This window comes from Nyctibius grandis, chromosome 18 (genome assembly GCF_013368605.1).
Source record: "Nyctibius grandis isolate bNycGra1 chromosome 18, bNycGra1.pri, whole genome shotgun sequence".
NCBI classification, from domain to species: domain Eukaryota; kingdom Metazoa; phylum Chordata; class Aves; order Nyctibiiformes; family Nyctibiidae; genus Nyctibius; species Nyctibius grandis.
Genome location: NC_090675.1, coordinates 1526642 through 1550920, shown reverse-complemented (window position 1 = coordinate 1550920; position 24279 = coordinate 1526642). Strand labels below are relative to the sequence as shown.

The 24279-nt window shown below is 58.3% G+C and overlaps 2 protein-coding genes and 1 long non-coding RNA gene across 3 annotated transcripts; 2 read left to right on the top strand and 1 right to left on the bottom strand.

The window, feature by feature from the left end:
• Nucleotides 1-3177, bottom strand: TLCD2 (TLC domain containing 2). The gene is made up of 4 exons (XM_068415875.1): nucleotides 2996-3177; nucleotides 2484-2566; nucleotides 1525-1607; nucleotides 1-424 (listed from the first exon to the last, which is right to left on the bottom strand). The coding sequence occupies exons 1-4, from the start codon at nucleotides 3175-3177 to the stop codon at nucleotides 47-49; spliced, it is 726 nt and encodes a 241-aa protein (XP_068271976.1). The 3' UTR covers nucleotides 1-46.
• LOC137671974 (uncharacterized) lies at nucleotides 707-5946 on the top strand. Its single transcript, XR_011049468.1, has 3 exons — nucleotides 707-805; nucleotides 4142-4270; nucleotides 5644-5946. It is a non-coding gene; the product is annotated as an uncharacterized lncRNA (long non-coding RNA).
• A 5103-nt stretch (nucleotides 5947-11049) lies between these two features.
• Nucleotides 11050-18237, top strand: LOC137671966 (apoptosis-inducing factor 3-like). Its single transcript, XM_068415863.1, has 18 exons — nucleotides 11050-11126; nucleotides 11293-11402; nucleotides 11489-11598; nucleotides 12238-12282; nucleotides 12364-12445; nucleotides 12575-12687; nucleotides 12987-13073; nucleotides 13572-13663; nucleotides 13867-13997; nucleotides 14560-14675; nucleotides 15128-15199; nucleotides 15535-15598; nucleotides 16075-16151; nucleotides 16233-16350; nucleotides 16504-16602; nucleotides 17068-17143; nucleotides 17602-17706; nucleotides 18072-18237. The coding sequence occupies exons 1-18, from the start codon at nucleotides 11065-11067 to the stop codon at nucleotides 18235-18237; spliced, it is 1725 nt and encodes a 574-aa protein (XP_068271964.1). The 5' UTR covers nucleotides 11050-11064.
• Nucleotides 18238-24279: the final 6042 nt, after the last annotated feature.

The following is a 24279-nucleotide window of genomic DNA, read 5'->3' as shown; positions in this document are numbered from 1 at the left end:
CATGGGCTCGGGGCTGCTCATCCCCCAGACCCAGTGGGGAAGGGGGTTATTGCTCCTTCTCCCGCTGCACGTCACGGCTGGACTTGAAGAAGTCACTACGCAGCAGGCGGTAGAAGAGGATGATGTTCATAGGCGTCATGATTGCCATGCCCACCGTGCCCACAGCGTACGTTGCTGGGGGCACGTTCTCCCGATTGAGGAAGAGCCAGCGGGTCATCCAGGCCAGCGTGGCGATGCGAAACACCACGTAGGTGCCCAGGTTGATGATGCTGTTGAGGCGGTAGCAAGTGGTGTGCACCAGGTTGGCCATGAGCAGGATCTGCCGCAGGTGGAGGAAGATGGAGTTAATCTCCACCAGTAAAGCCACGAGGGCAAACCCAACGTACTGATGGAGCAGCACTGCAACACCAAAGCAGATGATCACCTGGGAAGGAGAAAGATGAGAGGCTGAGCCTGGGAGCTCATTGCTCTCAGCTGCTGCAAGCTGGACCCCTCCATGCTTGGGCGCAGCGTGGAGCAGGGGTGGAAATGGTGATCACGCCAGTGCCGAACTGCTGGTCATCACCCCATGCTTATCTCTGCAGCACCACAGCCTCCAGCCAGCACTGCAGCCTCGGGCATGAGATAAAGCCTCCCCACTGTTGCATGAAACCTGAGTGGTTTGTTTTTTTTTTCCCGTGGGAGGAGAGGGAAACACTTCTATAAACTCCAGTTTGGCAGAAGAGACAGAGCAGCCAGACCTGACCCTGCTTTTGTGGCCTGGGGAGCGCAGTTGGTTGTGGCCCAGCAGGTTTTTCCGCACACGGTGAGTGGTTAAATGGGGAAGGAAGGGAGACGTGTAGCCCAGGGCTATGGTTGCTGCTGGCTCAGGGATTCTCCCCAGAACAGGCACCCTGCAGGGATTAAGCGGCTTTGGTGCATCAGAGAGCCCTGGGGGATGCCCCGAGCCTGGCATGAATCACCCTGGGGCTGCCGGATGCTGCAGCAGAGGATGTGGGCTGCTGGGGGCACAGTGGGTGCGATTCCTGCCCCGCACCCTCCCTGCTGGGTGGGGGGACAGGCTCTGCCTGCCCACGCTTCAGCACACTCAGTCCTTTCTTCAGTTTGTACCATTAACGCTGTTCTCTGTATTGGCTCTTTGAAGAGATTATCTGCTCCCTGCTCGTTAACTCACCGTCTTGGCCTGAATTAGCTCTATTGTGGAGATGACCTTTTGACTCGCCAGCAGTGGCTGGCAGAGCCACAGGGCTCGCTGGGCTCTGCAAGACAGCAGGTCTGACCATCGCCTCCCCCGCCTCATCCCAGGTAGGTCCCAGCTCTGTCCCTGTCCCCCATCCCCAGGCCCAGCAGACCCCTGTGCCTCCCCTGTACCCCGTAGCGACTCTGCTGCTCAGAAAAATCAGATTTTGTAACAGGTAGCAAACACCCACACTAGCAAGAGCAGGAGCCCCCCTCATGTTCCCCAGCCTCCCTGGTTGCACAAGTGCCAGGGTCTGTCCCTCAGAGAGCGGCCGGTGGACTCACCACAGAGTGATGGAAGAGCAGCTCCCAGGACTGGTGAAGTTTCTGATTGCACAACATGTCCACAAAGTCTTCAAGGAAATAACCTGGGATCAGAGAGGCCATGAGCAAAGAAGGGGGGGCCAGGAAGGGCCACGCCATGGGGATCCCCCCCCCCCCAGCAGGCTCTGCATCCAACCAGGCTGAGCTGCCCCTCCAGGGAAGCGATGGCCACAGCTCAGCCCAAGCCCCGGGAGGGTGGTGAGCCACGCAGGGAGCAGGATCCCACACAGCAGAAGGGAATTGCTGTGTTTTGGGTCCCTCCTGCAATCGCTCTGTAAGACGTGCTCTCAGGGAAGGCACTAGGTGATCACCTGGATCTGTCCCTGGGGAAGGGTGAGAGCAAAGGCAGCACGCAGACCCTCACCCTTGTTACCATCCCAGAATCGGATCCCTTTCAGCCTGGAGCCCTTAGCTGCAGGATTTGCTGCCACCAAATCAACCCCATTTTGGCATTTTAGAGACTCAAACCTCCTTGCTGAGCTGTAGCTGTGCCAGGAAGCCTGTTAGCACCCACCACACGGCTGGTGACAGAGCTGCAAGAAGGTGACAAGGAGGGGTGTTTGTGGGGAAGAAGGCTTCACACAGCCAGAGGATCAAAGCTCCTGGTCTCCATACCTAGGTTTAGCTAAAGGCTTTAGGGGGATCTGCATCAACCCCATACCATGGGCACTTTTTGGATGCCCCAAGCCCTGGCTGCCCCACGAGGACGGTGGTGGGCAGCTTGGTGCCCAGTACCTCCTGGCTGCGGGTGCCGTAGGACAGAAAGGAGCCACTGTCCTTTACCAAGAATAGGGCGATTGTCTGGGGTGCCTGAGACAGCGCTGCCTGCAACACGTCTCGAGGGGCTGGTGTCAGGCGCTGACGGGTCCCTGGAGACCCCAGGGGGACAGAACAGGGGACAGCCCATTCCCCCACCTCACCTACGGACACGGCGACCAGGCTGTGCGCCCCGGGCGGGTGCGTGCCCACCAGGTCCTCCGACAGCCCGGGGTGGAGGCAGAACCTGTGGGGAGAGGGGCTGTGAGTGCCGGGCAGTGCCTCTGGTCCCCCAATTCCCTTCCTTGTCCTTGGTGCCCACCTGGTGCTGCTGACCCCCCCCAAGCCCTCCCGTTCCCCTGATCCCCCCACGGCCACCCCTGCCCTCCTGTCTCCCCGGAGTCTCCCTGTCCCGTGCTGCCCCAGTGCCTCTCTATCCGTCGCTCCCCCTGTGCCCCTCGATCCCTCCTCCATCTCTCAGTGCCCCCCACTGTCCAGGTCCCCCCTTCCCCAATACTCCTCAGGGTCGCCCAACACCCCCATTCTCCCCCCACCTCCCCGATGGCCTCAACCTCCCTCCGTGCCCCCCTGACCGCAGGTTCCCATCGGGGTCCCTCGACGTCCCCCATTCCCCTCTAGTGTCCCCGGTGCCCCCCGGTCCCCCGGTGCCGCTCACCCGGCCAGCGCCCCGCCGCCGCTCAGCACGCTGTGTGCCAGCGACGTCCAGATGTTGCGCCACTTCCAGCGGTTGCGCCGGGCCGAGGGCGGCGGCGGCACCAACCGCTCCAGCCCCCGGTTCAGCAAACGGAAAGCGGCGAAGGAACCGGCCACCAACAGTAACCCCGGGCTGAAAGCCATGGGCATCCACCGGCCCGCAGCCTCCCCCCATGGGCACCGGCCGCTCCGCCTCGCCCGGCCCCGGGGACCGCCCTGCCACCGCCCCGGGCACCGGCACCGCCCTGCCCCGGGGAAGCAGCGAGCATCGTCCCCGCAGGGAAGGGCCGGTCGGGCTGCGGGAGCCTCCCCCCCCGCTGGCTCTGGCATTTCCCGCATCCCCCCCCGCAGAGCCGCGGACACGCAGGGGCAGCGCGTCCCCTCGGAGCGTGGCTCAGGGAGAGGGGGGCAATGGGCGATGGGCACCCCGGGGTGTGCGGCAGCTTTCCCGGCCAGCCCAAAAACGAGCGTGCCACGGAGCGGGGGTCCCATCGCTGTGCTGGAGCTGGGGACACATTCCTCGTCCCCCTGAGGTTCCTCCTCCACCTCGGTGGCACCGGGTGGCTGAACATCTCACCCGTGGGGTGCTGCGGCCGGTGGTCCTTCACCCCAAAGCATCCCTGGGGCATGATGCCGGTGAGGCATCGCCATTGCACTGTGCTGGAGAGCTGTCCCTCACCCCGGGTAAGGACCCGCGCAAACATGCAGCACCAGATGTGGCTGCACGCCAGGCAAGCCAGAAGGTCCCATTGCCCTGCCAAAAACAATACTCTGCCACCCCACTTGTCCTGTGGCTGGTTACGCGACGAGCTCCCCAATGTCTGCGGTACCCCAGTTCTGCTGTCCGGGGTTTGTGGGAACTCAGGATCCCGTACCCACAATTTCTTTAGTTCCATCCTACAACTCCGCTGCTTTTCCACCTTCCCATTTGATTGCTCCCTTGTTGCTTTTTGGTGCCTCCACCAGAAGCGTGGCTGCCGCACGGACCTCGCGTCTCCTCTGCAGCTGGGATGAGTCACCATGTCCACACCGATCACTGTCAAACTCTGCCTCTCCTTTGAGGTATTAATTTTGGATGAAATCTTCTACTTTCTCTTTGCTGAAACAGAAAACCTGTGGAGCCTGAGCTCAGACACTGCCCTGGCTGGGGTGCTGGACACTAAAACATCAACAAGTAATACGCTGATGGAGGGGACACTGAGAAGGGGAGCGACCAAATCTGATCTGAAGGAGAAGGGTGAGATAGTCCCAACTGATAGAAACATGAACTGATAGTTCGTGCTGCAGAAATTTGCTTAAAAGCTGGATAAGAAAATATAAATTCATAGCGGTTAAGTGGTGGGGAGACACTGCCTAAAGTGATCGGTAGATGTGACTGCTCGGGGGATTATAAATAATCTCGTGTATTAGGACTTGAAGGATCACACAGGTTAATCTGCTAGTGAAAAGGCCAAACGCAAAGACATTTCTGTTTAGTATAAGATACGCCGAGGAAAGGGAATCATGCCTTGGAGACAGGCCAGGCTGCTCAGGGCACCGAGGAGAAAAATTACTTCACAATTAATCGTGGTATAAAATTGCAGAGAGCTGATTTCCTAATGAGAAATCGTCTGCAGTGGTTTAGCCTCAGAAATCTCGGCGGCCCCTTTCCCCGGTGACAACCTGCCCTTCACCTGCCTGCAGGTAAAGCCCCAGACCGTGCAACGCCTGTGAGCCCGGCACCATTTGTCCCAGGGGCTCCTCCATTTGTGGTGTTATTCTTCTAAAGACAAACATTTGGCCAGGCTCGGGCTGGGGACAGGAATAGTTAAAATGTTTCTGGACACTGGAGAGCTTTTTACCTACCACTTCCGCACGGGAGGAATTTAAGCCGTGATTAATTGAGCCTCTGGTTCAGGGGCTTTGATCCCACTGCTACAGCACTAGCAACAGGTACATACATATGACTTTTTAGATAATTTTAGCCCAGGTTTTACTTAATTTTATCAGGATTTGCCCTTGGGCAGTGGTTTCTTACAAGCCTTGTTTCCAGCCTTTTCTCCTTGTCTTCCTTCCTCTGCAGCGATGGCATTAACTGGGGACAGTTTTGGAGCCGGAGACTTCCAAGCCCGGTTACAAACAGGTCCCTTGACACCAGATCGGACCAAACACCCAGTCCCAAAGGCCAGGCTTGTCCCAAAGGCCAGGCTTGTCCCAAAGCAGCCTTGCGGCAGAGCAGGGACAGGGGCTCCCGGGCCCAGCTGCCACAAGAGGTCCCTGCGCACTCGCCGGAGAGAGCAGCCGCTCTGCTGGGACTCTGCATTCACACCTTATTTGGAGATATTGCCTTTTTCACCCCAATTTCGAGTAGTTTTCCAACAGTCCCCAAACGGCCTCGTTTTCTGCAGGGAGGCAGCTCAGCCTGGTGAGGGGTTGTTGTCGGTGCCTGCTCCCAGCAGGGCAGGGGACTCCTTCCAGTTAAGGACAAGGACGTGCCTAGGTCCATCCTGTAACGCCATGGGGCCCACAGCTAACCCCAGAGCAGGGGCTTTACAGCAGCTGGGGTGCAAATCGAGGGTGCAGCAGGTTTTTTTCAACAGCTGGACAATGTTTTTTTTCTCCCTCTTGCAGGTTGGAGTTCCCCTGCGGCACATCTGGGAGAGAGAACCCATTTTCCATAATAAAGAGCTGGCAGTTTATTGATAATCCCCCATATGAATTCTGACAGATAAACTATGTTCTCCCCCAGATGCTCCCCACTACTCCTGGACAGGGCTTTGAGTGTGCTTTCTCAGCTCTGCCGTCCCTTACACAAAGAGGAACCTGCTCTGCTCCCAAACACCGCCCAGGGCTCGCCGTAGCCAACAGATGTGGGAGCTTCTGACACGGCACAGTCCTTCTGGCAAAAGTCATGCTCCTGTTTTTGGGAAGCCTTGCTCCCTTAATCTGCCTCTCTTCAGCCCTGGAGGGACGTAAAGCCCCTCTCATCTAATCTTAGTCTGCTCATCTAATCCCAGACCTGGCTCACACCTGAAATAATTTGAGGAATCCAAGATCTCAGAACAAATCAAGCAGCTTGGCTTCCAAACCTTCATCAGTTATCCTCTTCATCCCTGTCTGAAGTGTGTCACCTGTCTATCTGCTAGGCCATAGGAAGTCAGAGCACATGGGAAAGCCTTACTCTATATATCCACATTTTCATTCAGAAAGTCTGAAACTCCACACTTCGGAAAGGATCTACTGTGCAAAACGCACGCCGTGTACAGCAAAGCATGCCCAGGCATTGCAGGGGTAGCTGTGAAGAGAGCTGAAATCAATGCCCACTCAAGCGTCCACCCCTTCCAGCCAGAAACACCTTCTCGATGTGGAAGCTGGATGTTCTCCAGGTGGAACTGGGGATATACTCGCCATAGCCACAGGAGAAAGGCACATCAGTCTGCAAGCGTGGTGAGCAGAAGGGTTTCTGCTGGCACTGACAGCGTGGGGAGTTTTTACTACCTTTTTCCCCAGCCCTTAACTCCATTTCACGCCCCCCCCCCCCCGCCACCCCGAGCTCCAGGATTCAAAGTGTGCATCACTTAACCACTGACCTCAGGACTTGATCTTGTCCAGTAGAGGAAATCATCTGGCTTTGCACCGCAGCCCGTCCGTTCAGCCTGCACAAGCCTGCGAGCTTGACCTCACAAGGGGAAGACTCTTCCCTTCCCTCCGTCGGTGTTTTGACCAGCCCTGCACGTGTTCTGCTGCCCAGGTTGGTCATCCTTCCTCAGATCGTTCCTTGAATAACACAACATCTCCTTGGAGCTTCACAGTGCCGGGATGATCTGGTGCAGCTGCCAGCCGCTGCCTGGCTGGGCACAGCACGCTGCCGCCTTCTCTCTCTCCCTTACCCGAGAGCCAGAGCCAGCCAGGCAGAGCCTGCTTTGCCCATGTGATAAACAACCCCATGGCAGGTTGCTCTGGATTCTCTTGCTTCTGGCTTTCTTCCTTTTTCCCAGGACTGGAAGTCTGTCTTTTTTCCTCAGGATTTGCCACAAGGGACCTGTAGGAGAAACCTGTGACAGCAGTAGAGCATCCCTAAGGATGCTGCAGGCTCAGGCTGTCTCACAGGGGCTTGGCCTGGACCAGCTGCTGTGATTTGGTTGCACAAAGGATGTGCTCTCTCCTTCTCACTCTGGTTGCATGGCTATGCCGTGGGATAAAAATAAATTCCAGTGACAGACACAATGACTGGCAAAACCCCTTCAAGAACAACAGTGTGGGCAGTTCCTTATATTGCTCCTCTGCTTTCAGTAGCTGACACGCCCCAGATTTGTCTGAATTGTTTATCTGCTGCTATTAGTAAGGTTTCAGGTTTCTTCTTTCCTCGTGGTGAACAGTGAAATGTGGGGCCAGGTGTCTGCCAAGCCTGGATCCCATCTCTCACCATCGCCAGACGTGAATGCTTAGGAAGAAGATGCAAAACAGCACATACAATTATTTTTACCCTGTAAGCAAATTCATTCCCACAAAATATTTCTTTTTCCATGTCTTCTTCCCTCATGGGATAAATATTTTTTTCCCCGTTTAGGTCGCCTCTCTCAAGCTTAAGTAATTTTTGACAGATATCTATGTGCTTTCTGGTTACATCATGACATATTTATGACCGCAGGATTTTTGTGTAATTCAGACAGGTTCAGAATGAGCCCTGCAAGGTGGAAGCACATCTCAGCCCCTACACCCACTCTGCGCAGCATCACACGTTGCTGAGCTCGCTTGATTCCTCCTGCATTACGAATAGAAGCACAGGAGATTCCTAACCGCGTCTCCTGCTGCTGCCGGCTCTGCAACTTGGAACAGGTTGGGTTCCCTCCTGAATTCTCTCGTTATTAATATCACAAACCAAGCTGTTCTGAGAGCGGTGTCCCATTAATCATTTTAGCTCTGCTGCAGTTTTCACCTCACTTCCTCTTCCTGCGCCTGAACAGCTTTCAGTAACACTCGACTCTGTGGGTACCGCTCGGCTAAAACCGGCAGGTCTGCCAGGGTAGGGAAGGACCTTGACTGGAGCAAGCTGGGGGCAAGCAAAGGTGGGACAAGGACGCATCCACACAGCCACGGCTGCATTACGGCATGAAAAAATGTGCCACAGTAATAGGGACTTGAAGGGACATGAGCTACTCCCCTTAAATCTTTGCCTCTAAATTTGAGTTTTCCAGAGTGCTGACAACACTGGAGAGACGCAGCAAAAGTGAAGATACCTGGTAAAATACAAGGTCATCTCAGAGGCTTGTGTGAGTCAGCACAGTGCGGGCGGCAGGTCTGGTCAGAGATTTCCGATGCCTACCTGGGCTCTGTTCGCATTTGAGGGCACCGCTTCCTTTTGCTCTCTTCCTTCCTCTGTTTAGTCCTGCTGTCTGTTACAAGCAAAGGCCTTAACCACTCTGAGTATCTACCTTTGGGTTACCTAACAAAGGGCCAAAAGGTGCTTACAGAGCATCTTCCCAAAAATCTGCCTCCAACACCATCCCATTGCCCAAATCCCTCGAGGGCATACTGCGTGTTCCTAGGTGCTGGCTCTCAGAGACGCAGTAACGCAGCACCCCTGCAGCTGACCCAAACTTTCCCTCTTACATCCAATGCCCTTTTCAGCTTTCTCTCCTTTGCCATCATCTTTGCCCCCATCAGAGATGGGCATTTTGTTTTGCCTTTAATCCCTTTGCATTTTACAAAAGCCCTTCCCCGGGTGCTCAGCTGCATCCAGCAGCACCCAGCAGCACCCAGCAGCTGAATTAGCTGCTCAGCCCCACAGTGCAAACACCACCGCACAGGACCAAGCTCCACCTGGCTCATCCCGAAGCCTCCCACAGCTGCACACCTTTGTCCCTGCCACTTTGCCGGAGCGCTGCAGCTTTCATCCGTAAGCAAACGACATTTTTCAGTGATTTCTGCTGAGTCAGACAATGCCTCTGCAAGGGCTGCTGCTTCTCCATGTGGGAACGTGCTTCTGGGGAGTAATTACAGAGAGTTTAAGCAATGACGTTCAGCAGCCAAATTGGTTCACATCCAGGCGCCTGGCCAGGAAGGCAGAGCCCGAAAGCTGCTCGTTGGCACTGTGAGAAAATACCTTGCACCTGCGCCCATCATGGGCGTGCATCGCCCGTGGGCTGCGATCACTCCTCACACGGTAGCGCCCCGGCACCCGGCACCGAAAGAAGGTGTGCTCATGGCTTGGCAGGTCTGATGAAGAGAGCTGTCTCACAAATAAGGCAGCTCGCACTTACCGAGCAACCCTGTGTGTGCTCTCTTGCCCAGACCATGCCCACCGAAGGATTTTTATCTTCCCTCATGCTGGATTTGGGAACATGCTGCGTGGCAGAAAGCTGGTCCCTGCAAAGCTCTGGTTCTGTGGGGGAGATGATGGAAGCACACTGCTAGTAACTTTTCCCCCCTCTAAATTTTGAGGCATATTTTAAGGTTGTGAAACATACTGACTGTGAAATAGAGATAAGAGTTGGAGTAGACACAAACAGTGTAGGCGTTACTCCTGGTTTGTTGCAACTCCCACTCTATTGCAAAAATAGTGCAGCAAGGAGCATGCTGCTCTGTGCCACCCTTTGGGGACCAAACGACGATGGGACCACGTGCCTGGACATCAGCAGACTGAACCAGAAGCAGAGCTGGGATGTAAAGGCACGTGCAGAGGTGCTGAACGCTTCACGTTCCCTAAAATCAATGGAGAGAGAGATCTTACAAAAAGATCAAAGTAAATAGTTTTAAATGTTATAGAAATACATAAAAAGTAGTGATACCACTCCGAAGTGCTGCAAAAACACATTGCACTGAGCTAGAGCATTTTCCATCACGAAAAGGGGCAATAGGAAGAGGCAGCGGGGTATCACTACATCTGCTCAGTTTCTGTTCACATTGCACACAACGCACCTGGTCTTTAGACCACGCCTGTGCCATAATTTCTACGTGCCCTCAATTCTTTTGCAATTCCAAACCTGAGCAAAATACACTTAACTAGGCGCAGACCAGTTGCAGAAATCTGATAAGGCTCGCTGACACGTGGCCGCTTCCAGAAGATGCGTCTCCTGACAGATGGGGACATTGTGCAACGTGCGGAGAGCATCACCCAGCCGTGGGCTGGCGGTGGGGAGAGCACTTGTGATAAGACGTGAAGGTGTCACCTCGGCGGAGGAGAAACCCGTGGATGGCAGCGGTGGTGGCTTTCTGACTCGGGGGACGGGTGCCTGAGCCCCAGGTGAGTACCCACCAATGCTTCTCCTCAGGGACCCGGGAGTGGGGCAGCGGGGCGGTGGTGATTTGCAGGAGCAAGTCACCACCCTGCACAAAAACCTGCCTCAAATGACCCTCCTCTGCTCCATTTCTTGCTTTTGTGCTCCAAAGCAGAGAAGGGGTTTTCTGATCAGCCTCTCAGCTGATTGCTAAGGCAGGGACAACGCTAAGGACCAAGGGGTTTGGCTCTTTTCTAGCCCAAGAAGCAGTTTAGGCAGGGATTGCCACTTTTGTGGCAACTAGCATGAATAGTGTCTCTGCACAAATGTTGGACGGGTTTTGGAGAGGCTGAAGCAGGTCTTCAGACCCCGATTTGGGGGAGCTGCAGGCTATGGCGATGGCAGCTTGCCATAAAAAATTGTATTTATTTACAATGGTCGTTAATCATGTTTGCTCGCTCACCCTGCGCTGCAGTCGAGTTTAATGGGACACAGGGCTGAAAACAAAGAAGTGGGTTAAATCAGAGGAGAAAAGGGCAGAGGAATGGGCTCTGGGCTTGGAGGCAAAGTTGAAAAAGTGGCGAAATGTGTGTTTTCCACCAGTTGTGGGGTTTTTTTCCTGCAGTACTGGGACTTTGGGACCCCTCGAGCACACGGTGCTGACCTGCTCCCAGACCGAGCAGTGGGGGTCCTGCATTTTGGGGTGGGATTGTGCAGTGACGGCACAAGGGGGTGCAGGGAGGACCGTCCACCGAGGGCCGAAAGACAGCGCCTACAGGCGACAGCATCCATGGCGGCCAACCCCTCCCTCAGCTCGCCCGCAGCCACCGGCATGGACAGCAACCACACCATCACCGCCGAGGTCTGCAAGGAGGCCGACGTTGGGGATGGAGAGTGAGTACCGGCGGGGGGGAGGCTGAGGCCTGACCTGCTGCCATGAGGCCTGCAGGCAGGCGGGGTGGCATCACCATGGCAACAGCCGCCATGTTGGCAGCCGCCATGTTGCTGGTTGAGGGAGCCTTGGCTCCCCAGGGCACCCACCTCTCTGCCTCTCCCACAGGCTCTGGGAAACGATGGTGGCTGGCTACCCGGTGCTGCTGGTGAGGAACAAGAAGGAGTTCAGAGCCCTGGGCAGCAGGTGTCCCCACTATGGTGCCCCGCTCAGCAAAGGTAACCCTGGCGCCGGGCAGGGGGGAAAAGCCACGTCAGGGAGGTCAGCTCTCACCGCTCGGTTGTGGGGGGCTTTTCTATTGCAGGAGTCTTGAGAGGGGAGAGGCTGCGCTGCCCCTGGCATGGCGCCTGCTTTAACATCAAAACCGGAGACATTGAGGAATACCCTTCTCTAGACTGTCTTCCCTGCTTTAAGGTGACTTCTTGTCTCTTCCCCCTCCCAGCTCAGGCCACGTCCTCCATACCACTCACATTCATTCATTCAACCCTTCTCAGCAAGGGTCATTAGCCATTGGAAGGGGCTGCCCAGGGAGGTGGTGGAGTCACCATCTCTGGATGTGTTTAAAAAAAGACTGGACATGGCACTTAGTGCCCTGGTCTAGTTGCCATGGTGGTGTCAGGGCAATGGTTGGACTCGATGATCCCAGAGGTCTCTTCCAACCTGATTGATTCTGTGATTCCCACAAGCTCCACGTTCCTGAAACAGGCTGAAAGGACCCTGCCCTGGCCATGGCTCTGTGGTCCAGGTCACACAGAGCTGCACATGGGATGATTCCTTGGGATCATGTAACTCCCTGTCCTAAAGCTGCTTTTGATCAAAGGTGATACTGTACATCCTGGTATCCCTCACAGCCAGCACAGCTCTTTTAGAAAGAAAAAAGGATTTACACATCTTCCTGAGTGCTCTTGGGATGAGCTCTTCGGCATCATTTGACATCCAAGATCCCTACAAGTCACTCTTGGTGTATCAGAGACAGATGGCCCACTGGACCAGAACCTCCCACCACCAGCTCATGAATGCAGCACCTAAATGCACTCCCCTTTCACCCCTCAGGTAACAGTGGAAGATGGAAAGGTGTTTGTTACAGCAAAAAAGAAGGTACTGACCTTACCTGATATTGCTAAGCACAAGCAGCACCTTGGACTACGTATGATTTCAGCATTTCTCATTTTCTTCTAGGATCTTGAAAGCAGCCTGAGGGTGAAGGACAAAAGCAAGCGATGCCTTCTCAACTGGGACACGATGCTGCTTCTGGGGGGAGGTCAGTGAAGTGGTCTGTACTGTGCCCTCCCCACATATGCTGTGAGCTGCCACTCTCTTCTCCAGGGAGGACTTGCCTTCTTCCTTCTACTCCATAGTGTAAGATGTCTGAGATGAGCATCTCTTGTAGGTGTGGCTGCTCTGGTGTGTGCAGAGACACTTCGCCAAGAGGGCTTTACTGGGAGGATCATCATGGCCACCAAAGAGAAACACCTTCCATATGACAAGTCCAAACTGAGCAAGGTTCGTATGTGAGAAGGGTTCCAGGTAACATCTCACTTTTTCCTCCCAGAAAGTCTTTGATCAGAGTCCACCATAAGCTAATGATTTTATCCCCTTTCACTGAGTTCTTCTCACTAGAGTTTGAGTTGATGGGTTTTTCTGAGGCAGGACAAGAAGATGATGGGGATGGGGCAGTATGGGGAGCTGTGATTTACTAATGCAAAATTTGCCTCTTATGCAAACTTACTTCCCAGTAAACACTGCAAGAGTATTTCTGGCTGCAAGAAGTGCTTTATTTCATATTTCTGTTTTGTTTCCAGCAAATGAACTTGAAAGCTGAGGACATGTACCTGAGGAAACCTGAATTCCTCGATGCTCACGGCATAGAGGTCTGGACAGAGAAAGAGGTATGAGAGCAGCTGAGCTCAGTCCTCAATGGGTGCTCCTGTCCCTGCTGTGGGATGGGTGGTCCTGTCCCTGCCATGGGGAGGGGATACCCACACCCGCAGGCACAGTGCTATATTTATAGAAATTAAGGCTCTGCCTAAGTCCACTCATTATCTTCTGGGACAGCACTCCAAGGCCAGTGCTAGGGACAGTGTGCATGCCTTTGGTGTAACACTGATCTGTGCTACCCACGGACAGACGTGCCCATATGAAGAGGGTGACCCTTGAAACTAGCCTTCTGCACACCCCTTAGAGGAACCTAGATTTGGTGCTGTCATACTTAGTGCCACTAAAGCCTAAGACCTGTAGGGAGTGAGAGAGAGGACCCCAGCATTCCTCATCTCATCTGAGTGTCCAGAAGTAGGGCATGCAGTCACAGGCAAGCAGAACGGATTGATGTGGCAGGACATGGGTGGACCAGAGGTACCTGTCTGATCTTTGCCTCCTTTCTCCTGCAGGCAGTGTCAGTGGATTTCCAGAAGCAGAAGGTTCGCTTCATGGACGGGTCCTCACAGAAGTACAATCAACTGCTCATTGCAACAGGCAGCCAGTGAGTGCACAAAGCATTTGCCACACACAAAATTTTAGACAGGACAAGATGGGTCAACACTGGGGCTTGAAGGTCAGTAGGAGATGAGATAAAAGGACAGGATGGGATGACACAGCCAAGAGATTGCACGGGTTTGTGCTCCCCTCTCATTCTTTCTGTTTCATTTCTCATCACGACACGTATTTGGATTCTCTCTCTTTCAGCTCCAGCTTCCTCAAAGTCCCAGGTGCAGACCTGCAGAACGTGTGCATTCTCCAAACTCCAGAAGACTCTAGCAAGATCTTAGAGCTGGCAACTGGGAAGAATCTGGTGATCATAGGAGCTTCATTTGTAGGTACCAGGCTGGAGTGGATATCAAGTCATCAGTGACAGCTTTGAAACCCACTTCTGCTGCGTGCGCAGATTAACCAGAGGCCCTTGGGGAAGGGATGTGCATTCACTGCCTGGCTCAGTTCCTCCCCAGAGCCCTATAGCTGGTCTGGGTGTGCGTTGCACAGAGCACGCTCACCCTTTCCTCTGATAGCCATAAACTTTGAGAGCTCTAAGCAGTTTCTGGACAGAGGGAAATATGCCTTATGAAGAGGTCGCTGTCCTTGAGAGGAGCTGGACTCCTTAGAAGCATTGGGAAAGTGAGGGGACGAGGCACAGAAAGGGAGCTGTTCTGTACCCAACCAGGAGCTGTTCTTTGCATTTCCTAACATCCAGGTCCCTAGTGCATGAGAATAAAGAATGGGGGGAGCTAAATAACTCAGCCCAGAAATGCACAGAAGAGCAGTTAAGCACTGGCACGACATCAGATTTGTTCTCCTCACCTGGAAGGGGAAAAGGTTACCGAGGAGGAGGGTGCAGGTTCATGCTTGCAGCAGGCTTACCTTGAGCATGCCTTTCCCTTGCAGGAATGGAGATAGCTGCCTTCCTCTCAGACAAGGCTGGGACCATCTCAGTGGTGGAAAAAAAGGAGTTCCCTTTCCAGAACGTGCTGGGTCCTCAGGTTGGAGGTGTCGCCATGAAGGTTAGGAAAACCTGGTGCTAATTTCTAGGCTGGAGAACACACGCTACCCAAGCAGCCTTGTGATCTGCAAGAGCCCAGGAAATCCAGCCTCTGCGCTGAGTCATGACCCGGCGTGCCCAGCCACCCTTCTCACACACAGCTCTGCTGGATCTGGGCACGCACGGCTGGTCCCAGCCTCCCCCACGCACACATCACGCTCCCCAGCTCAGCTTCATCCCCCAGCCCTGCTTCATCACAGACCCACCTCACACACCAGTCCTGACCGGGACAGCAGAGCAAAGCCAGGCTCCCAGGCACCCCGCGCCAGCCAGGGACACAAACGAAACCTCTCTGCAGCCTGCAGCAGCAGCTCAGCTGCCTGCCTGGGTTTTGGCTGGGTACGGCTGTTTTTACAGCAGTACAGCCTGGAAATTTTTAGTGAATACTCAAACCAGCTTCCTCTTCCTTTTCAGATGCTGCAAAATAAAGGGGTGAAGTTTTACATGAAAACAGAACTCTCTGAGCTGAAAGGAAAGGATGGAAAGGTCAGTCATGCCATTGTGACCCCTGAACTGCTAATTTTAGGGGAAAAAAGACCCAAACTGAGGTATAACCCAGTGCCTACATTTAGGCTTTCCTCTCCCATGTCTCGACCCTCACGTTTCTTTTCACTGAGCACAACTCTGGCCTCAAAGGGCACCAGTATGGGTTCGTATCTCAGGGACAACAGCATGATTTTCTCTGGCAACACACATTAGTTGGACAAGGTGATCTGAACCTGGGGAAGGGAAGAGACAGCGAAGAATGAGGCAGCAGGGAGGCTGCAGGAATTAGGGCAGAGTTGTTAACCCTTTGTTAATGATTCTTGCTTCCTTCCTAGGTCACGGAGGCTGTTCTTGCCGGTGGAAAGAAACTACCTGCGGATGTGGTAGTGGTGGGAATAGGTAAGAGACCCCAGTTGGGAGAGGGAGGCAGCTTTAGGAGTGGGGAGAACAGCCAGCAAGCCCAGAGTACTCCAGTGCATTCCCAGGACACCATTCCCTGTGGTCTCTTCCCCACTCTGTTATCATCCAGCCCTTCCTCTTGGCCCCAAACACCTGGAGAAAGCCAGCAGCCCATAAGTAACCACTTGGCAGAAAGAAAGGAGCTACTTACGCTCTCAGTACGACTTGGGCACGCTTGCTGAGCTCCATAGGTCACTGCTGTGTTATCAGAGCGTGCCTTGTTCTGGGCCCTGGTTTTATTGCCCCTGGATTAACTGCTCAGCACCAGCCCAAGCACTGGCCTCTGCCACAAGCTGCTCTGCTCCAAGCCGGCTGGACAGGCACCACCACCCCACGCCTGCTGTAGAGCCAAGGCCAAGTTTCCTCCGTGCCTTTGCAGAGCGTTGCTGCATTTGTCCTTGCTCCTCTGCCTGCAGGGGTGTTCCCCAACTCGGAGTTCCTGAAGGACACCTCCATCGCCAGAGATGACAGAGGTGCCATCCTGGTGGACCTGGTAAGTGCCAGCCGAGTATCCCTGGTGCACACCCAATCCCTTCCCTCTCACCATTGCACTAATTGCTTTTTGTCCCGTTAGCGCATGCAAACCAACATCCCAAACGTCTTCGCTGCGGGGGATGTGGTCTCCTTTCCTGTAGCGCTGCTCAACGGGGACCGGTCCAGCATCCATCACCAACAGGCGGCCGAGGCCCACGGTGAGACAGCGCAGCCGCCTCGCTTTCCAGCTCCCCTCAGAGTTGGGCATGGAGGGAACGGGGCAGAAGGGCCAGCAGGCTAACGAGAGGCAGAGGGCACTTCTTTGGGGACCTACAAGAAACAAAAGTATTTCCTCTGCTGGTTCATCACAGGACACATTGCTGCCTTAAACATGCTGAAGAAAGAGAAGGAGTTGCACACTGTCCCCTTCTTCTGGACCACGATGCTCGGGAAAAGCATCCGCTATGCAGGTAGGAGTGGGCAGAGAGATGGGAACAGCCAAAGTGTTTCCCATCCTGTCTGCTGATACACCAGCTGGGTCTGGGGCTCGTAAACACACAGCAGTTGCAGAGTTTACCTGAAGCAGCTCAAGTTTTGGACTGGTTGCCACAGTGAGTTTGTGAACCCTGTCGCAGAGCTCTGGGCCTGAAGGTTACCCAGAGCTGTTGTTCGTTGCTGATCTCCCGTGGCTTAGAGGTCACAGAGGAAGAAGAACTTCCCTCTCCAAGCCAAGGAGAGGTCAGGGTCATGACGCAGTCTTGCACCTCTGGGTCAGTTCTGCTTGCCCAAGGCCCTCGTGCCTGCTCCCCAGCCCGGGCCCCTGCCCCAGCCCATCACTGTCCCCTCTGTCCCTACCTGTCATGGCACTGAGGTGGGACGGGTGGCAGCTGCTGTACCAGGGCTCCCCGAGCAGGCTGCAATGCTCTCTCTCGCAGGCTGCGGTAATGGCTACACAGACACTGTTGTGAAGGGCAGCCTGGAGCAGCAGAAGTTCCTGATCTTTTACATCAGGTAAGTGAATCTGTGGCCAGTCTGTGCCCTGACACAGCAGCGCCCTGGGAAGAGGGCACGGTCCCCTCCCTGACGGCCTGCAGAGCTCCCACAGAGGCTTCACATCACCTCCCACACCTGCACACTGCAGGCAACTGCTGGCCATTGACCCAGCAGTGAGATGGTTTCAGAGCAAACCAAAGCAGGGCAGGGAAGGAGAAGAGGATGAGCTTCAAAGAAGACACCAGCTAGACAGGGAGCCTGGGAGGCACCTCCTCTCCCTCTGCCTCACTGCTCCCAGGCTCGGTTCCCAGCAGCACCAGGCGATCTGCTGCGAGTCCCCGTGCACCCTGCAGTACCAGCCACCCTGCCCTGAGCCCTCGAAAAACAGCTGGCCCCCGGCCAGGGTGCCACGGGGATGCTGCCGTGCTGAGTTATGTACACGGAAAAGATCCACGTTCTTCCGCTTTCCCTTTCAGGGACGGCTTCGTGACTGCAGCTGCCAGCCTGGACTATGACCCCATGGTGTCTCTGATTGCAGAAGTTTTATGGTCAGGGAGACAAATCTCTAAAGAAGAAGCAGAGTAAGTGAAACCCTGACCGAGCTGGTGGGCGGCCCGGTGCTGCGTTCTCCATGCTGACAGAGTCCACCAAGAGACATGAAGTCGAGATGAGTTACTGCAAACCCCCAACGTACCTCTCGTTTGCAGGGCCTGCGATGTCTGCGATACATCCTCACTGGCAAACACCTGAGCTGGATACCTGCCCTGCCGTGAGGGGCACAGAGTCAACCCAGCGTTAACAGCTCTGCATCCTCCCATCCTGGCACAAGAGAAATAAAATCATGAGCAAAGCTGAACCTGGAGCCTGCATTTTGTGTTTGCAGAGAGCCCTTGGCTGCTCGCTTGCATGCAGGGGCAATGGAAGCAGCACTTCCCCTGTCTCCTAGACGAGGACCTGCTGGGCTGGGTAAGAGGAGGATGCCCATGTCCTGGAGCTCAGCTGAGGGTCTGGGCAGGCAGAAGCAGCCACACGTTCATAGATCCACCAACCTCTCCTGCTCCTCTCGCTGGCTGTTGGCAGGGAGCTTTCATTCAGCACACCGGTCACGCTGACCTTCTACTTTGCAAAAAGCACATTTTCCCAGCAAGGGGAGCTGTGACCGAGGCAGGCTGCTCTCCCAGCTGGGAACGAGATAGTCTGTGTGCAGGAACTCGCACCAACTACCTTGCCCTAAGGACAGCGGGCTGCCCTCCGACCTCTGAGCCAGCAGCACCTGCTGGCATCGCTACAGCCCCCTTCAATATTGCATTAGCTGCCGCAGCGAGCGCTTGCCACCCCACAGCAGAGAAATCCCAGCCCCGGTCAGTGTCCCCTCTCCTGCAGTGTCCCTGCATGCTGGATGCTTCGAGGTGGCAGCCAGATGCTGCAGGAAACGCAGCCTCGATGCTAGAGGAAAGAGTTACTAGATTTTTGCAAGGCAACAGCGAGCGAGGCTCTGCTTTCTACAGGAAACACCGCACTTACTCACGGGTCACATGGGGCTTTGCAGGAGGAAGGGTAAGCCCCGAGAGCCGGGCGAGTTCCCGCAGGGACACTTACTTTGTCAGCCTAAAAGCCCTCTGCTTTTACATTAAATGCTGCCGAGCCAGAGCCCGAGCCTGTTTGCTCAGCAGGTGAGAGACTGCAATGCTGGTTTCATGTTAAACACACAAACCTGCACTCTGGCACCTTCTCACCTACAAATTTGACCTGAAATACGGTGTTTTACATTTCCTGACCCCAGGGGCTTGGTGCTGCTGCTCAGGGCAACTCTCTGCCCTGAAATAGGCACATCTTACCGTTACCCATCTTATCTAAGCGTTACCCCTACACTGAGGCACGCAAGGGTGGAGACGCTGGTGGCCTAAGCATGGAGCTCGCCTCCACATGAAGCATCGACAGCGTTGCAATGCATGAGAGGGGGAGCACGGCCCGGGAGCTGCTCCTCCTTCCCCAGGGGCATCCTGCACACACACCCCTCCAAGACTCTTTGCCCCTCAGTGCAGTCCAGGACTTGTTGAGCCCTGAGCAGCTGCCAGGTATTTCATATGGACTCACAGCAGGGCAGCTGCGGTGGAAGAGCCCAGCTCTGCCTCAAGCTGGAGGTGCTCGTCTGTGGTCCTTTCTGCTCAGAGAGCGATTCGAGGGGGTTCAGCAGCTCCACTCTGGGCGATGACAGCTCCAAAGAAACTCAGCTTCTTGTAGCCGTCAGCAAGCACACACCAAGCAGAGCAGCTTTATACAAGAAGGAAGGACCCCAGGACAAGAGCCTTGCTCCATCTACCACTTTGATGGACACCAGGCCACTGTCTGCACATCGCCGGGTGCCAAAACTTGGAGGCAGCCCTGCCTGGGGCGGCTGGAGCCTGGACAGGTTTAGTTGAGACTGTGCAGACTTATTTCAGCACAGGGCCGTTCCTCCCTGCCCTCCATCGGAGCTGGGACCAGCCGTGCTCTTCCCGACAGGCCTCAAGCAGCAGCGCCCAGACACTCTGCTGCTTCCCAGCCACCAAGGCGGCCCAGGAGGCGGTGGTCCCGGCAGCCCTGGGGGACAGGCACCTCCGGGGGTGCAGAGGCTCCCAGGAGCCCTCACTGGGCCCACACAGAGACATTTCACCCTGCACCGAGCTGTAGGAGAGCGATACAGCTCCCCTCTCACCTAGCGCAAGGCAGGGCCGTCTCCATCCCTGAAGAGCAGCTTCCAAGTCCCCTTCGGGGCAGTTTTCTGCTTCTGTCCACCAGCGAGGCAGAGCCTGGGCCATGGAGGAGCCCAGCAAGGTCCACCTGGGCCCCTCTCAGTGCTGCTGGCTCCATGTACCTGGAATCCTGGCGCTGCCCCAGGGCCGGCCGCACACGGGGCTGCCCGGCCTCGCAGGACGGCCGTTCCCGGAACAGATGTCTGGGGCCGTGCGTGACTCGTCCCTGAGTCACCCGCTCCCGGCAGCCCGGCCCCACCGCACCCGGCCGCGACCTACACCGGGGCAGCGCGGGTGCGGAGCTGGCCCTCTCCTCTGGCTCCATCCTGCCGCCCAGCACGTTGAGGAACCAATCCCGCTCCCGAGCTCAGCAGCAGGTCAGTCCTGCGAGCTACACCCAGCCTCACGTCACCTCTTTTGCTCAGGACAAACCAGAGGGACCTGAACAACCAACCCTCCACCTGCAGACCCCGATGTGGCATTGACTGGGGACTGAGCTCGGGCACTACACCCCACCCCAGCACACCCCACAGCGTCCACAGCCCCCAAGATCATCCCACCCACCAGATCTGGGCACCCCATGGGCAACAAACTTCCTAAAACTGAACTGTTGAGCAAAACAGAAAGTTTAATGCCTCTTTCAGTCTTCTCTCGCCATCTCTCAGCTCAGTGCCACCCCACCAGTGCGGGGTGACCCCGCTCAACAGCCCCGCTGGCAGCGCTGCCTGGCAATCCCCCAGCCAAGGCTCTGTCTGGAGGCAGCGAGGAGACTTCTTCATCCCAGTCAGGCTCATCCTCAGCCCTCAAATCCACAGGACGCTGCAGACTGGCTCATCCCGGTCGCTCGGAGCACAGGTCCAGCCGACATCCAAGGTCCCGGTGACGAGAAGAGAGTGGCTACATTCAACAGTTCTTCAACTGGCAGCTTTAGCTACTAGAGAAGGACATAAAGCTTGCCACTGAAGAACTGGTGCTGGTTAGCCAGGAGCGGGGCGGCGGGGCAGCGCCTGGGAAGGGAACACACGCATCAGAGCCAGGATTGAACCGCGCCGAGCTGAGACATCACCCACAGCAGCCACCCCAGGCGGCAGAGCGGCTCCTCTCCCCCACCCCAGCACCAACTCCTGATCCACCGCCTCGTCCTCCCTCCCAGGGCTGAGATCCCACAGGATCCCCCCCTATCACAGGGGATCCAGAGGCAGCTCCGACCTCGACTCTCCCCATCCCTCCCTTCTCCCAAAGCAGCCGGCCCTAAAACGTGAGCGACGGGCAGGGAAATCAAGGCTGTTTCTGCTGGAAAAATAAGATAAGGGAACCTGCTCCGGCAGGGACCGGCGGCCGTGGCTGCGAGGCCACCGCAGGTAGGGGTTAAGGCATTCCCCGGCCGCTCACCTCGGTTGTCCGCGCTGGCAGGGTCCCACCTGGCCGGGGGCCAGCCACCGCCTGCCGGGGAAGACACTTTGTCAGGCGGCTGCTGCCAAGCCAGCGCCGGGGGAATTTTGGGGAGCGCAGCCTTTTTTCTGTGTCATTTTATCAGAGGATGAGGACGCCAGGCTCGGGGCGCCGGTGTGGGACCCCACCGCTGCCTCTTCCTCCACTCGGGAAAAAAAACCCTTTTCCACATCACCCAGCGCTTCGGCTGAGGGGATCGAGCTCCGGGAAACCCCCGGGTGTCCGGCCCCGGTGGGGGGGACAGACGGCCCCGGTGGGGGGACAGACGGCCACCACGGTGGCTGCCCCGCAGCATCCTCCCACCAGCGTCACCCCAAAGGCACTTGGGAACCCGGCTGGCCCCGAGGCTTAGCAGGGAAAGTCCGGAGCCCCGGTGGGTGTCGCGGCAGGGGGCTGCGGGGAGGCTCCCGGTGCGGGGCCGGTGGCGGCGGCCGGGGCGCAGCGGCGGCGGCGGGGCCTGGCGGGGATGCCGAGCATTCCTGGCGTGCCGGGTGCATCTGGTCCGGATTCCAGCGAGCGGGTCCAGGCCCTGCTCCACCCCCGCCGGCCCGTGAATCAGCACCCGCCGCTGAGCCACCGGCCCCGCCGGCACCGGGCGCCCTGCCGGCACCGGGGGCTGACGAGGGGGGGCCCTGCTAGAAAGGGGAGGGTCCCCCCACCCCTTCTCGGCACCGCCAGCCACCACCGCCACTGGGAAGGGCCCCGGTGGGAGCTCGCCCCGCTAATAAAACGCGCTGTGCCCCCCGCTGGTGCCCCCCTCCCGGTTTAACCGGGTCACCCGCCCCCCCGCAACGTCTCCCCTCTCGGTAAAACCAATTCCTCCTCCCCCCTAACGGAGACAGCTCCCCCCCCCCGCTCCACGGTAAAGGCGGACCCTCCGCTCCCCCCTCCGGGACACCCCACCGACCACCCGCCCCCTCCGCTGCCCGGGATGCTCCGGTCCGTGCCCGCGGCGGGGAGCGGCCCCGGGTCAAAGTCTGCCCCGCCTGGCCCCGGAGTGAAGGTCACCCCCGGGGTAGCCACCGCCCGTCGCGGGGCGGCCCCGGCCGCGGCCCCGCCCGCCCCACCGGGACCCCCCAGAGCGGGAGCCGCGCCCCGGTCCCGGTCCCAACCCCCCCCTTACCCCGCCCCGCCACCACCGGGGGCGAGGCCGCCGGGCCCAGGCGGCGCCCGCGGAGCCCCGGCAGGGTCTCGGCGAGCCGAACCCCCTACCGCCGCCGCCGCCCTACCCCGGCGAAAGGTGACCTTCCCCGGCGGGACTACCGGGGGCTGCCGGGTCCCTCGACACCCGGTGCACCGGCCGCCCCCCGCGGGGCTCGGCTGCCCTTAACGCCCGCCCCAGCCGGACCCACCTGCGCGGCGCGGCCGGCGCCGGCGCCACCGCCCCGCTGCGGCCCGGCCCGGCCCGGCCCGGCCCTGCCCGGTGCCGCCGCCGCCTCCCCCCGCCGCCGCGCGCGCCGGCTCCCGTCTCGGATCAGCTGGCGGAGTCATGACGCAGCCACCCACCGGCCCCACCCCCCCGACCAATCATGCCCCGGCACGGCCGCCGCCAGCCCCGCCCCCGCCGCTCCCGCCCCCGTCGCGATTGCTGCTCGCTCCCGCCAATGGCGACCCAGCACAGCCAGCCGTTCAGCCAATAGAAAGGCAAAACCGGCGCTCTGCCCCGCCCACCTCGCTGTGGGAGCGCTGGGCTCTCCCCCTGCCAACCGGCGGTTGCCTAGGAAACGGGCGGGCCCGCCCCGCCGCGGGGCATGCCGGGAGGTGTAGTGCGGCGCGGCGCTCCCAGCATGCCCCGCGTGCTGTGAGTTGGCATTTTCAAGAGGGTGAAGGAGGCGGCGGCGGGGGGAGAGCGGCTCTTAGAGAGCCCGGCCCGCCAGGCGGGCACTCGGTGGGGTGCGGCGCTGTGGCGGGGCCGGCCCGGCCGCCTTCTCCCGCCCTCGGGCGGTGCCGCCCGCGTCTTTCAGCCCTGGGGCCGGTGACACAGCCCCGAATTCCCAGAAGTTGCTCTAAGTCGATGGGCCAATCAGAAGTGAGCGCTGGCCCCGCGCACCAATCGGCGGGCGCGAGGGGCGGGGCCGCGGGAACTCGGCTGACCCCGATGACTTGGCAGCGCCGCGCGATGACTGGACAAGTTCTTTAAAGGGGCCGCGCCCTCCGCGGGGGGGGCAGGGGGGTGGCGGAGGGCGGGACCGCCCCGGCCCGGCAAGCGGCGCCCACCGCAGCCCCGTGAGCAGCCGCGGCGCTCCCGCTCCCGGCCCGGGCCTGGCTGACTACTGCGGGCCGAGCCGCGGGTGGGCAGGGCGGCGGCTGGGGCCGGTGGCTGCAGCGCCCCTTTAAGGACGTTTGCTGCCCTTCGCCCCAGTAACAGCTGATTGCAGCGCGCAGGGGGCGGGGGGCCAATGGGCTGCCTCCACGTCCCGCCCACGTGACTCCCACGCGCTGCCGCCGCCACCGCGCCATGCGGCGCTGCCCGGCGGGAGCCCCCTGCGCCCTTAAAGGGGCCGCGCGGGGTCCGGCCGCAGGACGGTACCGGGGCAGCCTCCCCCGGGGGAGGCACCTGGCGGGGGAGCCCAGGCGTCACCCAGGCGGTGGCTGCAGGACCCAGGCACCGGGGCCGGGAGTGCCCCGCTCCGCTCCGCCCCGGAGCCTGTGCTGGGCCCCGCGGAGAGGAGCGCGGGAGGGCGCCGGGGCAGAGGGGGGGCGGCCGGGCCTGGCCTGGCCCCGCTCCCCCGCGCCGGCCCGCCCGGCACTCACCTGCCGCCGGTGGGGTCCGCCCGCCGCGGGGCCCCCTTTAAGGCCGGCTGCCTCGTCAGCTCGGCTCACCCGGCTCCGGCGGACAGCCCGCAGCGCCTCTGACGTCACGGTGACCTCACGGGCCGCGTCACGCCCCGCCGCGTGCCCATGTATAGGCACCGCGCCCCGGCCTTACGCAACCCCAACCCCCCCCGCCCCGCTCCGGCGGCCGCT

Coding starts and splice junctions, on each gene's coding strand:
- TLCD2 (XM_068415875.1), bottom strand. CDS start 3,177: ATGGCTTTCAGCCCGGGGTTACTGTTGGTGGCCGGTTCCTTCGCCGCT. Junction 2,567..2,995: donor GGCGGCGGGGCGCTGGCCGG/GTGAGCGGCACC, acceptor CTCTCCCCACAG/GTTCTGCCTCCACCCCGGGC. Junction 425..1,524: donor TGCTCTTCCATCACTCTGTG/GTGAGTCCACCG, acceptor TCTCCTTCCCAG/GTGATCATCTGCTTTGGTGT.
- LOC137671966 (XM_068415863.1), top strand. CDS start 11,065: ATGGACAGCAACCACACCATCACCGCCGAGGTCTGCAAGGAGGCCGAC. Junction 12,283..12,363: donor TTGTTACAGCAAAAAAGAAG/GTACTGACCTTA, acceptor ATTTTCTTCTAG/GATCTTGAAAGCAGCCTGAG. Junction 14,676..15,127: donor TTGGAGGTGTCGCCATGAAG/GTTAGGAAAACC, acceptor CTTCCTTTTCAG/ATGCTGCAAAATAAAGGGGT.